Source organism: Ictidomys tridecemlineatus, chromosome 7 (genome assembly GCF_052094955.1).
Source record: "Ictidomys tridecemlineatus isolate mIctTri1 chromosome 7, mIctTri1.hap1, whole genome shotgun sequence".
NCBI classification, from domain to species: domain Eukaryota; kingdom Metazoa; phylum Chordata; class Mammalia; order Rodentia; family Sciuridae; genus Ictidomys; species Ictidomys tridecemlineatus.
The window spans coordinates 4,805,634-4,822,038 of NC_135483.1; the positions used below are offsets into that span (position 1 = coordinate 4,805,634).

The window sequence follows — 16,405 nt, forward strand, 5'->3', positions numbered from 1 at the left end:
GAGATAGATACATGGCTCTGGTCCTGGCACAGCGCTAGGCTCCACACACGGTGTCCCTGTGGGAGGTGGCAGCAGAACAGCTGCAGGGAGAGTGAACGTCAGTGTCCGTGTTCCCAGATCCCTCCTGGAGGGGGAGAGCTAGGTGCAGACTGCAAGAGTCTGACTCTCTTTCCTCCTCTTTTCCTCCCTCCCTTCCCCACACGCTGGATAGCTCTGCTTGCGGTTCTTCTGTGGGAACCCCTCAGTCTGACTTTTGCCTTCTCAGAACCTTGCCAGGCCTCAGTCCTGGACAGTCCAGAAAGGGCCAGCCCCAAGCCTCTCTGTAGGTAGCTCTAATGACAAAGAGCTTGCTTCCTTCCACCACAAATCATGCCATTGTCCCAACTCTGAAGTGATGGGGTTCTGATCCGAGTGGCTGCTTTTCCTTGTGAGCTTCACGGCCTCCCGGGCCCACACTCTAGCCCACACTCCAGCCTGAGCTCTTTCTTTTTTAATCTCTTGATCTCACGTGATTGTGAACCTCTGCTGGTTGCCAGATGCTGTGTGGGGCCTGAGGAGTTTGGAAACGGGAAATCTCCTTGTTTCCTAGGACTTTCCACCCAGCCGTCTCCTTCCTTGAAGGAGAAGGGGGAACACTCTATGTTCTCCAAGGACTTTTTGTTCATTACTTTAATGAAACCCTGTTAATAATGAAAACATTGGAGTACTTCACAGATATCTGCTTCATGGATCACCATGGCATGCCATTCTCTGGGTGGGAGGTACCTTTCTCTGGACCCTCAGAAGCAGAAGCCCAGGCCCCAGGACAGGGTGTGTGAGGTGGAGTCCAGACAGGAAATGAGGCTCCCCTCCTGGCTCACTGCTCCGTCCTCAGCCTCTAGGATCCATCCTTGCTGATTAAAGACAGACATGGCCTTCCTGGGGCCAGCATCATCGGACAACCTCTTGGGCAAAAGGCAATTTTATTGTCATTTATACTCAAGGTGGGAGCCCAGCATCCCAGAGCTGGGACCCCCCTTTGCCTGGACCCCCCAGTGACCGTTCATTGTTTCACAAGATGGCTCCGACCGTCGGTGGGCAGTGGGGTGGCTGGGAAGTGCCCAGCACAGAGCAGGACTGCAGGGGCACTCAGCCAAAGCATTTTTAAACTCACCACTCAAGATATGTTGAAGGGAACCAAACGGGACTATAAATTCACTACGTCTTCTTCTACCTTGTTTCCCACTTCTGTCTTCTGAAGCAGAACTAAAAATAGTCTGTTTGCTGGGATTCATGATATGCCAGGCTGTCCTAAAAGCCTCACGTGAATTAGCATTTTTAATTCTTACAATAACCCTGGGAAGAAGGCATTCTTATTCCCACTTCACAAAGGAGGAAATGGGGCTGGCTGGGAGGTGAGTAGGACCCTGAGGTCACCTCAGGGCACCAGGACTTGAGATGTCTGACCTAGAGCTTCCAGTCAGTTGCAGGGCCCCAGGACCCCAGCTCGGGAGGAAGCACCAAGAGCAGGTGTGCTGCTACAGGTCAGCTGAGGTTGTGAGTCTGCTGAGGGGACCCACCTGACCTCTGGACAGGGACACTGGCATGCACGACCTGGGCTGAGCTGCGCAGAGGCCTCCTCACTCAGAAGCCAGTGTCCCAGGGAGGCCCTGCGGGGCCCAAGTCCCACACCCTCCCTCTCTGCCCTGGGAGTCACTTCCCAGCAGTCACCTGGTCACTCTGGCACTGCCGTTGCTTTAGCCAGCTTTTGTGTCATCCGTGTGACCAGAGGAGCTGACAAGGACAATTTTATTTTTTATTTTATTTATTTATTTATTTTTAAAGAGAGAGTGAGAGAGGGGAGAGAGAGAGAGAGAGAGAGAGAGAGAGAGAATTTTTAATATTTATTTTTTAGTTCTCGGCGGACACAACATCTTTGTTGGTATGTGGTGCTGAGGATCGAACCCAGGCCGCACGCATGCCAGGCGAGCGCGCTACCGCTTGAGCCACATCCCCAGCCCTGACAAGGACAAATTTAGAGAAGGAAAGTTTCTTTGGTCTTCATGGTTCAGAAATCCATGGCATTTCCCTGGGCACAAGGTTCAGCAGAGCATCATGGTGGAAGATTGTGGGGAAGGAAAACAGGAAGGAGGGAGAGAGGGAGAGAGGGAGAGGGAGAGGGAGAGGGAGAGAGACAGAGAGAGCTCGAGCGAGCACACGCGCACATTCTGTTCCCCAGGGACAAAATATAAATCCCAAGGACATCCTCTCAGTGACCCACCCCCTCCGGCCACGCCCTACCTGCCTTCCTTACTCCCCCTAGTTGATCCCTATAAGGGGATTAATCCACTGATTAGGTCATGCCTCCCGTAATCTGATCTCTGCACCTCTGGAGTTCTGGCGTGGGCTTGCACATGAGCTTTGGGGCACACTCATGTACAAAGCACCGCAGTCACTGAGCATCTCGAGGGCAAGCCTGTTTGCCTTTAAGGTCCTTCGTGAACATGGGAAGCTTTTCCATCTTCCACATTGTCAAGGTCTTTCACCTCTTTTGTTAGACTGATGCCCAAGTTGTTTTTTTTTTTTTTTTGAGGGGCCATGGTGAATGGGGTAGTTTTCCTGGGTTCTCAGCTGATTCATCAGTGGTGCACAGGAACACAGTTGATTCACGGGTGTTAATTTTATCTCCTGCTACTTTTCTGAACTCATTGATGACTTCTGGAAGTTTTCTAGTGGAGTTTTTTGAGTCTTTTAAGTATAGGATCATGTTGTCAGCAAATATGGATAGTTTGAGCTCTTCTTTTCCTATTCATATCCCTTTTTTTTCCTTTTGCCTAATTGCTCTGCTAGAGTTTCAAGGACTATGTTGAATAGAGGTAGTGAAAGAAGCCATCCCTGTCTTGTTCCAGTTTAGAGTGAATGCTTTCAACTTTTCCCCATTTAGAACGATGTTGACCTTGGGTTTAATGTATGTAGCTTGTATAACGTTGAAGTGTCTTTCTACTATGCCTCATTTTCCTAGTGTTTTGAACATGAATGGATGCTATATTTTGCCAAATGATTTTTATGCATCTATTGAGATAATCATGTGATTTCTGTCTTTAAGTCTATTGATGTGATGAATTATGTTTATTGATTTCCATACGTTGAACCAACTTGCATCCCTGGGATGAAATCCACTTGATTGTGGTGCAATTTCTTTTAACATGTTTTTGTTTGTGATTTGCCAGTATTTTATTAAGAATATTTGCATCTAGATTCATCAGAGATATTAGTCTGACATTTTCTTTTCTTGATGTGTCTTTTTGGTATCTGGATGATACAGCATCAGAGAATTTTATAAGTGTTCTCTCCTTTTCTATTTCATGGGATAACTTGAGGATGAATTGGTTTTATTTCTTCTTTGAAAGTCTGTTAAACCTTAGCTGAGAATCCTGGCCTTCTTTTTTGGTAGGATTTTGATGGCCTCTTCAATTTAATTGCTTGAAATTGATCTGTTTAAATTTTCTGTGTTGTCCTGATTCAATTTGGGTAGGTCATATGTCTATAGATATTTGTTGATGTCTTCAAGTTCAAGATTTTCTTTCTTTCTTTTTTGGAATATACATTTCAAAATGTCTCTGAAATTGAAGATAGAAAAATCTTCCAAGCTCCTGGATAGGAAGAATTAATATTGTCAAAATGGCAATACTACCAAAAGCACTATACAGATTTAATGCTATTCCTATTACAATTCCAATGACATTCTTCAGAGAAAGAAAAAAACAATCATGAAATTCATTTGGAAAAATAAGATAGTCAAAGCAATCCTTAGCAAGAAAAGTGAAGCAAGAGTCATCACAATACCAGACCTTAAATTATACAATGGAGCTATAGAAACAAAACAGCACATTATTGGCATAAAAATAGACATGAAGATCAACGGAACATAATAGTAGACACAGAGACAAACCCACGTATATAAAGTTGTCTCATACTAGACAAAGGTGCCATAAACATGCACTGGAGAAAAGATAGCCTCTTCAGAAATCTGGGGAAACTTGAAATCCATATGTAGCAGAATGAAATTGAACCCTATCTCACACCCTGCACAAAACTCAACTCAAAGTGAACCAAGGACCTAGGCATTAGGTCAGAGACCCTGTGCCTAATGCAAGGAAATGCAAGCCCAGCTCCAAACCTTGCTAGCTTAGGTACCAACTTCCCCAACAAGACTCCTAAAGTGAAAGATGTAAAATCAAGAACCAATAAATGGGATGGTATGAAACTAAAATGTTATTCAAGCAAAGGAGACAAGAATGTGAAGACAGATATTACAGAACAGGAGAAAATCTTTGCCACCTGTACCTCAGAGCATTAATCTCCATGATATATAAAGAACTAAAAAACTTAACACCAGAAAACAAATAACCCACTCAATAAATGAGCAAAGGAACTAAACAGATACTTCACAGAAGAAGAAATGGTCAATAAATATATAAAAAATCGTTCAACATCTCTAGCAATTAGAGAAATACAAATTAAAACTACACTGAGACTTCATCTCACTCCAGCCAGAATGGCAGTTATCAAGAATACAATTAATAACAAATATTGCCGAGGAGGTGGGGAAAAGAATACTCTGATACATTACTGGTGGGACTGTAAATTGGTTCTGTCACTCTGGAATGCAGTATGGAGATTCCTCAAAAAACTAGGAATGGAACCTCCATTTGACCCAGTTATCCCACTCCTAAGTATATACCCAAAGGACTTAAAATCAGCATACTACAGTGATGCAGCTACATCAACATTTATAGCAACTCAACTCACAATAGCCAAGCTATGGAACCAACTCAGGTGTCCTTCAACAGATGAATGGATAAATAAAATGTTACACACACACACACACACACACACACACACACACACACACACAGGAATATTCCTCACCCATAAAATATGACTTTGTGATTTTTGCCAGTAAATGAATGGATTGGGAGACTATCATGCTAAGTGAAATAAGCCGATCCCCAAAAACCAAAGGTCAAATGTTCTGTCTGATATGTGGATGCTAAGACATAACAAAGGGTGAGAGAGATAGAAATTCATTGGATTAGACAAAGGGGAGCGAAGGAAAGGAGATGGGGAAAGAATAGGAAAGACAGTGGAATGAATTAGACATAACTTTCCTGGGCACATACATGAATTCATCACAGTAAATCTCCACATCTGTACAGCCACAAGAATGGGATCCTAATTAGAAGAAGAGGTTGCTCCATGTATATTTTATATGTCAAAATATACTTTTTCATGTATATCTACAAGAAAAACAGCTCCTCCCTTTGCACAGCGCCTGGATGTGTGTCTTTTAGCAAATGCAAGTTTCTAGGGGAACATCTCAGAGTGTAGGTGGCTCTGGGTGTAGTAGGAAATTGGTGCAGAGACGTATGTGGTGTGTAAGGGGTGTGTGTGTGTATGGTGTATGTGTAGATTTATTGTGGGTTGGGTGTGTTGGTTGTGTGTGCTGTTTAAGTGCTTGCTGGGTGTGAGTCAAGGTGTGTTTGTGTTGGGCATATGCTAGGCATGTGTCCTGGATATCTTGTGTGTGTGATGAATGTTGTGTGTTATATGTCTACCTTATCTGTGACATGTGTGTCTGCGTTTGGTGGGTATTAGGTATGTGGTACGTGCGTGTGTGCATGATTGTGTGTGTTAGGTCAGTGTCACATATCTTCTGCATGTATATGTACAAAGTGCCAGACACTATATTAACCATGTCATATACTTTATCTCAACCACAAAGATGACCATATGGGTGAGGTGCTCTTGATGGCCCCCTTTGGTGATGAGGAAACTGAGGAACAGGGTTTAAATGACGAGCAGTGGTCACACAGCTCACAAGGAACCTGGTCAGCTCAGGTCCATTCCAAACCCCTGGTCTCGGAGCCAGCAGTTCTCAGGCCAGTGTTTGCCCTGGAATCCCTGCGGACTTGGTAGAGCCCAGATCCCTGAGCCGGTCCCTGGTGACTTCCAATTCAGCAGGGCAGGAGGGGGACTCAAGATTTATCCTTTTTTAACCAAGTGATGCTGATGCTGTCAGTCTGAGGACCACACCTGGAAACCACCGCTCCAGGCACGGTCTCCAGAGAGGACGGGGCCAAGGAAGCGCTGCTGGGGTGCGAACACACAGAGCCCTGTGTGGGTCCCAGCAAAGCCAACGGCGAGTTCTGAAGTTGGTGTTTTACATGGAAGCTCATCCTCCTCACTGGGCGATGGGGACTTAAATCTAGCAAATCCCGTGTGATTGAAAAGGCAAAGGCAGCTTTCCTCTAAAGAACTGTATTATGACAAGCTGTGGAACTCTGTCCTGTGAGCAGTTCTGAACAACGGGGTGGGAAGTCGTGTTTTCTAAGGAGGGAACAACACACCGTCTGGTGTTCTCCAGGACCGGGCATCTCTTCTTGTGTATTTATTCCCCAGAACAGACTGACTCAGTCATTTTGCCTGTATGTTCTGGAGCTGGAAGACCAAGGTCACTGGGCTCCCCAGTCTTACACTTCCATTGAATGGCGCCTGTGCCTGTGTGAATCGGAGTCAATACTGCCTGAGGCAGGATTGATTTGAGGGCTGAATGCAGTGGCGTGTGGATGTGCCCGGGTGCAGCGTGGCTGATGGAGGCCATCCGTGCCATGTGCTCTTCTCGCTCCCCTTCATTTCTTTTCGGTGTGTTCTCCCTATCAGGATCAGAGAACAGGACAAAGGCTGGACAAAGAACAGGACTGGATGCTGACAGCTAGAGGCAAGGAGTCAGCTCTTTGAGGACTGAGGCTGGCTGGGGGTGAGGAAATGTGGAGGAGTGCAGATGTCGTTCTTAATGCACGAATGAAATGAAGTGAAGTGGCTTTTGTTGCTGGCCCCTCCATCGGGCTTTCCCTGGGAATGCCTCAGGATGGAAATCCAGTGGTGTTGGTGACCTGGACTGGCCGCGGGCCTCAGGCAGGAGCGTGGTTCTCCCACAGGTTTGCAGCACGTTCTATCCACCAGGACTTCAGGTCTGCCAGGTGGAAATCCCATGTTGCAGAATTTGGTGGAAATCCCATGTTGCAGAATTTAGAGACGTGGCTCCCAGAAGCCGCTGCCTTTCACTTGCTGAGCGGCAGCTCTGCACCATCAGAAGCAGGGCCACGGAAGAACATTGCCAGAGCTGAGAGCCGAGCTCAGGCTCAGTTCGTCCCCGTGCTGCTATTCTTGGGAACCAGCCTCACATGGCGCTGCTAAGTGCAGTGAGGCAGGCTGTCAACCGTAGTGACAAGCTGACGCTTGAAGCATGTTGGGGCAGAAAGGAGAAGGGCTTGGAAGGAGACCCCATGACTCCACTTTCCACCCAGAAATTCTAAGGGTTCTCCTACATTGTCTCCTCCTCCCTCCTTCCCACTCCCCCTCTATCCCAGAGGTATGCAGCCAGAACAGCTGGGGGCCAGGTACATTGCCTGCTGTCCTACTGGGAATCCTACTGGGTGACTGGCATTGTCCCCCTGGTGGTAAACTGAGGCTCGGGAAGGAGAAGAGAATGCAGCACTAGAACATTCTACAGTCGAAGAGTGGCTGCAAGTCAGAACCTTTTCTGATCATTTTATCTGCACCACGAGGCAAGGATCTTCATCAGAAATTTCCTTTTGGAAAAAAATGGAAAACATATATCAAATAGTGTATGCAGCACCAAGAATATAGGGGTGCTTAGTAAATTCAATTTCTTTTCCTGCTTTCAAATCCCTGGCTGATCTCATGTACTCAGAAAACCCAGCCTGCCTGATCTCCTTCTGAGTTTTCTCCCATCCCAGACCTGGACTGTTTTAATTTCACTCCTGCCCGTCTTGTCACTCAACTCTCTTGTCTCCGTTGGGCCCAGCCTCTGCCTGACCAGCAGCCACTGGCTCTCTTCCCGTGGTTGCTAGAACACACATTTTCCTTGCCACTCCCTCCACCAGGATTCACAATATGGTGTTATCAGTGGTGATTAATCATATTAATGGTAGCTAGTCCACGTGGAGTGTGCACTGGTGTCGGGACTCTGCGGTGAGCAGCATGGAGTGTTTACCTAATCTTCCCATCGTCCACCACCGCCGTGTTCTAGTACCGGTCCCCATGTTGCAGAAGTTCAGTGACTTGCTTAAGGTCACATGGCTAGAAAGCAGGAGGGTGGGGACTGGAGCCATGAAGGAGGGGCTTGTCGCCACCGTCCTGACAGGGAAGGGCAGTGGACCTGCCTAGCTTTGGGGTCAGCACACCTGGGTCTGAGTCGAAGCCCTTCCAGGTATGAGCTACATGACATTCGCCAAGTCACTGCAATTCTCTGTGCTGTCTCTTTTCATAGGAACCCCAAGTGGTGACACTGAGCAGAGACATGGAGCTCTCTTGGTCCACGGAGTCGCATGTGACTTCCTTCTGGGGCTGCTGGGTTCTCCTTGTGGGACCAATGTCATCTCAAGCTATTAATTTCTCTCTTTGTTTTCCAGGTAATGAACCAAAAAGATCATGTCTGAAGTTCAAGGAACGGTTGAGTTTTCTGTAGAGCTACATAAATTCTATAATGTGGATCTCTTTCAGAGAGGGTGAGTATGCTGCACAATCTGTGTGTGTGTGTGTGTGTGTGTGTGTGTGTAGAGAGAGAGAGAGAGAGAGAGAGAGAGAGAGAGAGAGAGAGAGAGAATGTGTGTGAGTGTGAGTGTATGAGAGTATATGTGTGTGAGTGTGTGAGTGTGTGTGTGTGTGTGTGTGTGTGTGCATCTTTTCTGAAAGGGGGTGGGGAGGGAAGGTTATATACTGGGAATTAATGAGGAAAGGATTTTCATTATTTTTTCCTGCAAATTGAAAAATTCAAACTTTTAGTTCATCTGAAAATAAGTCATTTGCTGACAAATCTAGAAAATGCTAATTTATCCTTCCCACACCCCTTTCTATCTTACTTATTTTCAATTCCTCTTTAGATATATAAATTTTAAAGAAAAGTGAGTCTATGGGGAGTGAAAATTGTTTGTGTACTACTGATAAATGTGTGTGTTTGCTACTTGTTGGGCCATCTCTCCTGAGCTACATATTGTAAGATATTTCAAAAACTGAGACTGTTTGTATGTAATAATGTCCCTTTAAGAATGTAACAAACATACAGTTGCTTTCATTTTGGGGGGACATGGTCTGACTATGACATTTTACATGTGAACCTACAAGGTCTTCATGTTAGACTTCTTCTCAGGATCATTGAAATGGTTACCATGTTGGTCAGCTTTTCACCACTGTGTCAAAATACCTGGGGAAAACAATTTAGAGAGAGGAAAGGTTTATTTTGGTCCCTGTTTTCTGTCCATGGTAAGCTGGCTTATTGCTGAGCCTGTGGGAGGCAGAGCACCGAGGCAGAGAGATCATGGTAGAGTGTGGTTCCTCACGGCAGCCAGGAAGCAGAGGGAAGAAGGGCCTGGATCCAAGACCTACCCTTCCAGAGCATGTCCCCAGGGGTCGACTCCTCCAGCTACCACACCTCCACAGTCCAACAGTCCATTCCCTCATGGACCCACTGGAGGATTAGCCCTCAGGTGAGGTCAGAAGCCTCTGAATCCAGTCACTTCCCCAAAGCTGCATCTCTGAACACTGTGGCCTCAGGGACAAAACCTGTAACACATGAACCTGGGGCTGTACTGCAGATCCAAACCCTGACGTTGCAGAAGGCAGCTAACAGACTGGAGCTGTACACATTCACAATGGCTACAACTGATGTCTCCCGAGTTAGTGACAAAGAAATCAAAGTCTATACAACCCGAGTTTGTTTGGTGCTCATGTTAACAGCAGACGAGAGTTCAAAATAATGGGTATCTATCCATTTGCTTTTGCTCCATTAAAACCTCTCCTAAATGTAGGAGCCTGAAACAACAAGTCCATCTCCTGACTTTAAGGGTAAGCACTTTGGGCTGAGCTTGGCCCGGCGGTCTTGCTCAACTGGACCAGGCTTGGCATGTCTCAGCTGGGCTCCTGCACAGGTCTGGGGCCTGGGCTGGGAGGCTGCTGTTCTCCCCCTCCAGCAGGGCAGCCTGGGCCTGGTTCCAAGAGCCAGAGCGGAGGCAACACAAACTCGTTTTTCTTTACTTTAAAGTTTCTTACACATCTACGGGATACGGTGTGCTATTTCAATGCAGGCGCATGGTGGGTGATGGGCAGGTCTGGGTGGCTGGGATGTCCCTCACCCCAATCACTTACCATATCTTTATGTTGGGAATGTTCACAGTCCTCTCCTCTGGTTATTGTGGAATACAGAATTCGTGGTTGTCAGTTAGCCTCACATTATTATCGTGATCATCCAAATGTCAGAAGTCATGCCTCAATCTAATTGCCCCCTTATCGACTGGCCACCTCCGCTCTCTTCCTTCCTCCCCACAACTCCTCTGGGGCTCTGACAACCATTAGTCTATTTCCCTGAGATCGACTTTATAGCTTCCACATATAAAGTGAGAGTAGGTGGTATTTGTCTCTCTGAACCTGGTTTATTTCACTTATTATCAAGTCTTCAAGGCTCATCCATGCTCTCACCGATTATAGGGTTTCATTATTCTCTACGAGCACATAGTATTTCTGTGTGTGTGTGTGTGTGTGTGTGTGTGTGACTATTTATCCAGTTTTTTCATCTATGGACTCATGGACCTCTAGGTTGATTCCACATGCTGGCTATTGTGAAAAGCGTCTTTTTGACATACTGATTTCCTTTCCTTTTGCTACATACACAGTACTGGAATTGCTGGATATGGTAGTTAGTTCTATTTTAAGTGTTTTGAAGAACATCTACAGTCTTCCTAACGGCCATCCTAATTTTTAGTATCACCAACAATGCATTAGAGTTTCCCTTTGTATCAGCCCTATCTCATTGTTTTAATTGCATTTCCCTGATGATTAATGACGTTGAGCAGTTTTTCATATGCACACTTCCACGATCTACCACCCAGGTTAGACTCTAGTTTCACAATGATAGTTATGAAATTAGTGCCTTCTGTGTGCCGTGGTCCCTTCTTACAGAGGGTGGAATTCAGTGGTTTGGGAAGGTGACCTGAGCCAGGCCGTGTAGTGTGAGAGATGGGGGAGTGATTCTGGGACCAGCTTCTGTTCCAGGAAAGGAGGCCCACAAGCCTTCAGATGGGCTCAGGAGCTGGGCTTAACGAGGCCGAGCTCTGTGCTTCCCCCTGGAAGCTCCTGTTGGTCAGAAGTTGCCTGCAACAGAGATGAGAGCCCTGAGCTGGGGACCAAGATGCCAAAGCCGGGCTCTGCTCCTGCCTCTGTCCCTCTGCTCCTCATGTTCCACATTTAGGAGGGAAGGAAGGAAGCAGCTCGGATGATGTTGTGTGTCATCCTGGTGTTTGACACTTTTCTACTCATTACCTCCTGGCTCTTTGTGACCGACTACAGAAGGAAGACATATGATATTCAATTTTGATAGGCAATTTGGAGTCAAGGAGTAAGCAGCCCAGGCCTTCACATAGCCAGGTGGGGAGAGGCGGCGGCTAAGTCTCTCTCCCTCAAAATCTTGAGCTCTTTTCTATTATTTAAGGCTAACCTCCAAAGTGGGCGGTATTCTCTCCGGGGTGCACAGAACAGCCATCAGGAAATGGAAAGGAAATATTAGAACTTCTGCTTGCCATTGTGTAAGCCCACAAGAAGAAAGAGATGAAGCTTCACTGATAAATAGAATCCAGGCTGGTCCTGGAAACCTTACTTGTTCGTAGGTCAGACAGTTGGTGAGTCCCTTCCTGTGACTCAGAGACCAAGAACAAAGAGCGCAGCCAGAGCACAGCCCGGCTGAGGCCACCCTCACATTATATGAATCTGTAAATTGTTCTCTACCTCCAACTACAAAAACCCCCTTAGAACTCTGAAGGGATCGTGAGCTAAGGTGATATTAACAAGGAAGAATGCAAACACCAGGAAACCACAGAATGATGCTGATCCGACTCCTTGCAAAAATCTCTTGATACACACTGAGATTAAAAATGACAAGCTAACCAGCTCCAACAGTATCGGGCAGAGAGGTCTGGAGTTCTTCACTCCTGAGCATCATTCCCTGCAAACCTCCGCCTACCTGGGTGTTGGGCCTTGAGGTCTTGGCAGGCCTGTGTGAAAAAAAATCTCCATTAGGAAAACACTGCAAGTGACACATCCAAGACACCAGTGAACCCCTGTGGATTGGCCAAGGAGGTGAAAACCGAGTATGGGCATCATGACTCTTCTTCAGGCCTTGATAGACTCTTTCTAGAGCTGCATGTTTGTGGAGGGCAGCTTGTTTAGCTGAGCTCACTGAAAAAAATGTAATATTAAATTATGCTAAACTAGAGCCAGGGCTTGCAATCACTTAATATGTATATATATATTTTTTAATAAGAAAAGGTGAGGTGTTCTCATATAAAAACTCTATTTTTATTTATTTATTTATACGTTCTAATTTGTTTATATGACAGCAGAATATAGAGTACACATATAGAGCACAATTCATAGTACACATATAGAGCACAATTCATAGTACACATATAGAGCATAATTTTCATATCTCTGGTTATATTCAAAGTATATTCACACCATTCATGTCTTCATACATGTACTTAGGGTAATGATGTCCATCTCATTCCACCGTCTTTCCTACCCCCCTTTCTCCTCCCTTTCCCTCCTTCCTCTTTGCCCTATCTATAGTTTATCTAATCTTACCTTGCCCCCACTCCCCACCCCTTTATGAATCATCATCCTTAAATCAGAGAAAACATTCAGCACTTGTTTTTTTTGAGATTGGCTAACTTCACATCTGCATTATATTCTCCAACTCCATCCCTTCACCTGCAAATGTCATGATTTTATTCCCTTTTAATGCTGACTAATATTCCATTGTGTGTATATACCACATTTTCTCTATCCATTCATCTACTGAAGGCCATCTAGGTTGCTTCTACAGTTTAGCTATTGTGAATTGTGTTGCTATAAACCTTGATGTGGCTGAATCACTGTAATGTTCTGCTTTTAAGTCCTTTGTATATAGACCAAAGAGTGGGATAGCAGGGTCAAATGGTTTCCCAAGGACTCTCCATACTGCTTTCCATATTGGCTGCACCAATTTGCAGTCCCACCAGCAATGTACGAGTGTGCCTTTTCCCCCACATCCTCGCCAACACTTGTTGTTTGTATTCTTAATAGCTGCCATTCTGACTGGAGTGAGATGATATCTTAGAGTGGTTTTGATTTGAATTTCTCTAATTGCTAGAGATGTTGAACATTTTTTCATATATTTGTTGATTGATTGTATATCATCTTCAGAGAAGTGTCTGTTCATAATAGGTTATTATATTCTTTCTTCTAAAAGACGTTTTCTATATTTCTGATGCATGTTGTATATAGCATATATACATGTTCATGATGTTGAATAAATACAGAGATATTGGGGTTGCATGCTCAAAAATGTTATTCTTCCTAAGGATGCACATCATTAAGATTAAAAACAGAAGAGAGACCGGTAGGGTAGAGGAAAGAGACCAGGGGGAGGCAGAAGGAGAGGAAAGGGGCACACTGGAAAAGATCTTGACCAAATCCTATTATCATATCATGTGCTTATGTAAATGTGCAACAATGGATCCCTCCGTTATGTTTGGTTTCATTGAACTGACAAGAAAATGGGAGATAATCCTACGGTCTCATAACCACTCCTCCAAGGGGAAAAAGAAAACAGTTGGAGACACTCATCAGGAGATCAGGAAGACTCTCCCAGGCTCCCAGCTCTCCACGCCAGCTTCCCATGGTTCCCAGGAGTGGGCACTCTGGGCACAGGCTTCAGATGTGGGTAAGAGAGAGATCATATAATTGAACATGTGCAGGGTGGGCTTCATGGCAGCTGCTTCTGTGGACAGGCCTAGGTGTGATTTGGGGGAAGGAATTAGACCTCTTAGGGGCATGGCATGAGTTCTAGTATCTACAACTCTTATCAGCAGTAAGGCCTTGAAGTTGGTAACCACCAGCCCTCTGGATCCTGCCTCCAGGGAGCTAGGGACAGGCTGGATGTGATGGGACCATGATGTGCCTCTGTCAGGCCGCCCCTGACAGGCATGGCCCCTGATGGCTAAGAGTTAAAAATTTTATGCTGTGAAACCCACAGGGCCCAAGCTTAAAGTGGAACCCAATTGCTCTCCCAGCGAGGGCTCCACAGAGAAGGGATGGCTGCAGACCAAGCATGGTGGGCGAGATAGGCCCTTGGGAAGCTTATGAAGGACAGTGAATGAACCCTATAGGAAGGAAAGAGATAAAATGTAGGGTTTAGGGAAGCTGGGTCATTTTGGGGTAAAAGGATAAATGAATATATATTTTCTCTTTAGAGCCATAAGGATGGTGTGTCAGTCAGTTTTCCACCACTATAACAAATACCTGAGATAATCAATAAAGAGAAAAGGTTGGAGCTGGGGTTGTGGCTCAGCGGTACAGTGCTCATCTAGCACGCATGAGGCACAGGGTTTGATCCTCAGCAACACATAAAAATAAATAAATAACTGTCCAACTACAACTAAAAAACTATATATATATATATATATATATATATATATATATAGAGAGAGAGAGAGAGAGAGAGAGAGAGAAGTATCTTTTGGCCCAGAATTTTGAAGGTTTCAGACCATGATCGATTGGCCCCATTTCTTTGGACCTGTGGCCAGGCAGCACATCATAGAAGCATATGGTGGAACAACACCTCTCATCTCATGGCTGGGAAGTAAAAAAAGAAAGAGGAAGAGACCAGGGTCCCACAATCCATCTCGAGGTCATTAGGTGATGATCTAGAGACTTTCCTCTAGCCCCACCACCTCCCAGTAGCACAAAGCTGGAAAGTAACCAATGAACCCATGGCCCTGTGAGCAACCTTCCTGATCCAAATTATGGCACTCCATCCCTGGCCCCCAAAGGTGTATGTCCAACTCACAATGTGAAGTGCATTAATTCTAACCCCAGAGTCTCAAAGTCCTGACATTACAGCATGGTTCAAATGTCCAAGTCCAAAGTCTCTGAGCCCCTGTAAAAATCAACAAGAAATTCATAGACTTCCAAGATACAGTTGTGGGACGGACACAGACGAGCGTTCTGATTTCAAATGGAAGAAGCAGGAAAACAGCAGGGGGGAATTGGATCAAGGCAAGAGCAAAACCCCGTAGGGGATCATCTGTGTCCAGCATCCAGGCACATTGTGGCGGGATCAGGGCACCAAGGGCTTGGGGAGCTCCACCCCTAGAGCCCCGCTGGTTGCAGCCCATGCCCGTGGCCACTCCCTCCGGTAGGTGTGTTGTGGTGCCCACGTCATCTTCCCTCAACATGCATTCCACCCTCCTGGTGTCTCTTCCCTCCTGGGCTCTCCTTTGCCGTTTCTCCTTCACTCTCACAGCTCCGGGCATTGCCCTGTCATGGGCTGCCTCCAGGGGCTCTCATCCTGTAACACACCACATGCATTTGCTCTGAAATCTCAGTGGAAGCCTCCAGATGTCTCAGTTCTTGCATTCTGCACGTCTGCAAAGCCAGCTCCACATGGGTGATTCCAGGGCCCACTGCCAGGGCAGGCTGCCTCTGGGCTACCCGAACCACAGGGCTGCAGCAGCCTCTCGGTGCCTTGCTGGCTTAGGGTGCCCCAGGGCTCTCCTCCAAAGACAGCCCTGGAAAGTACTGGAACCAAATCTGCATTTGTACCTCAACATCCAGAGGGCTGTGGCCCTGCCAGTTCACTTCCAAGATGTCCTCAGGGCAGCTTTCCTATCCTTCAGGTGCAAAGCACAGGGCTTATTAACCCCACACAGCTCGGCTGAAAATGTACATACACTACTTTTTAGCCAGGATTGCATTTTTTTTCACTTTTCCTACTTTGTTCCTTTTTGCTCCCAATTCTCACTATTAGTCGACCTGAAAGCAGCCAGTAATGCCCCTGCTGCTGCCTGCCTGTATCCCTGCCTTGGCGTTTGCTCCACCGATAGCCTGTCACAGTTGAGCACTGCCTCCCACAAGGTCTCAGGACGCGGGCAAAGTGCAGCCTGCCTTTACCTTGGGGGTGGTCGAGTGCCTTACTCTACCTGTGGGTGGGGCCCGTTCTCCTCTGGAGCTTCCTCATCTTGGCTTTCACTCTCTGCCTTCCTGTCCACCTTCTTCTCTTCTGAGGCCCCTCAGAACTGCCCATCATGCTGCACCTACAGTGCCCTGGCTTTCTCCAGCTCCTCCACTTCCCAAAACCATCCTGAAGGCTTCTCCACACCATCAGATACCTAGTGATGGTAGAGGCCCGGCTTCTTGGTCTCGATTTTCTGTGTTAAAACCTGGGATGATGAACACAGAGAGATTAAAGGTCTGTTCTGGCTCACAGTGTTGGAGGTTTGAGTGCATGACCAGCTGGCCTGGTGGCTTTGGG

The 16,405-nt window shown here is 46.3% G+C and overlaps 1 protein-coding gene across 3 annotated transcripts in view; it reads left to right on the forward strand.

Annotated features, from left to right (window-relative positions):
• The window catches only part of Fam135b (family with sequence similarity 135 member B), a 301,016-nt gene that overhangs the window by 96,530 nt on the left and 188,081 nt on the right, over positions 1–16,405 (forward strand). For all 3 annotated transcript variants that reach the window (XM_078016660.1, XM_005316131.4, XM_078016661.1), the window contains exon 2: positions 8,478–8,573. In XM_078016660.1, coding sequence (XP_077872786.1) covers positions 8,497–8,573 — 77 coding nt within the window. In that variant the 5' untranslated portion in view covers positions 8,478–8,496. The remainder of the gene's footprint in view (positions 1–8,477; positions 8,574–16,405) is intronic.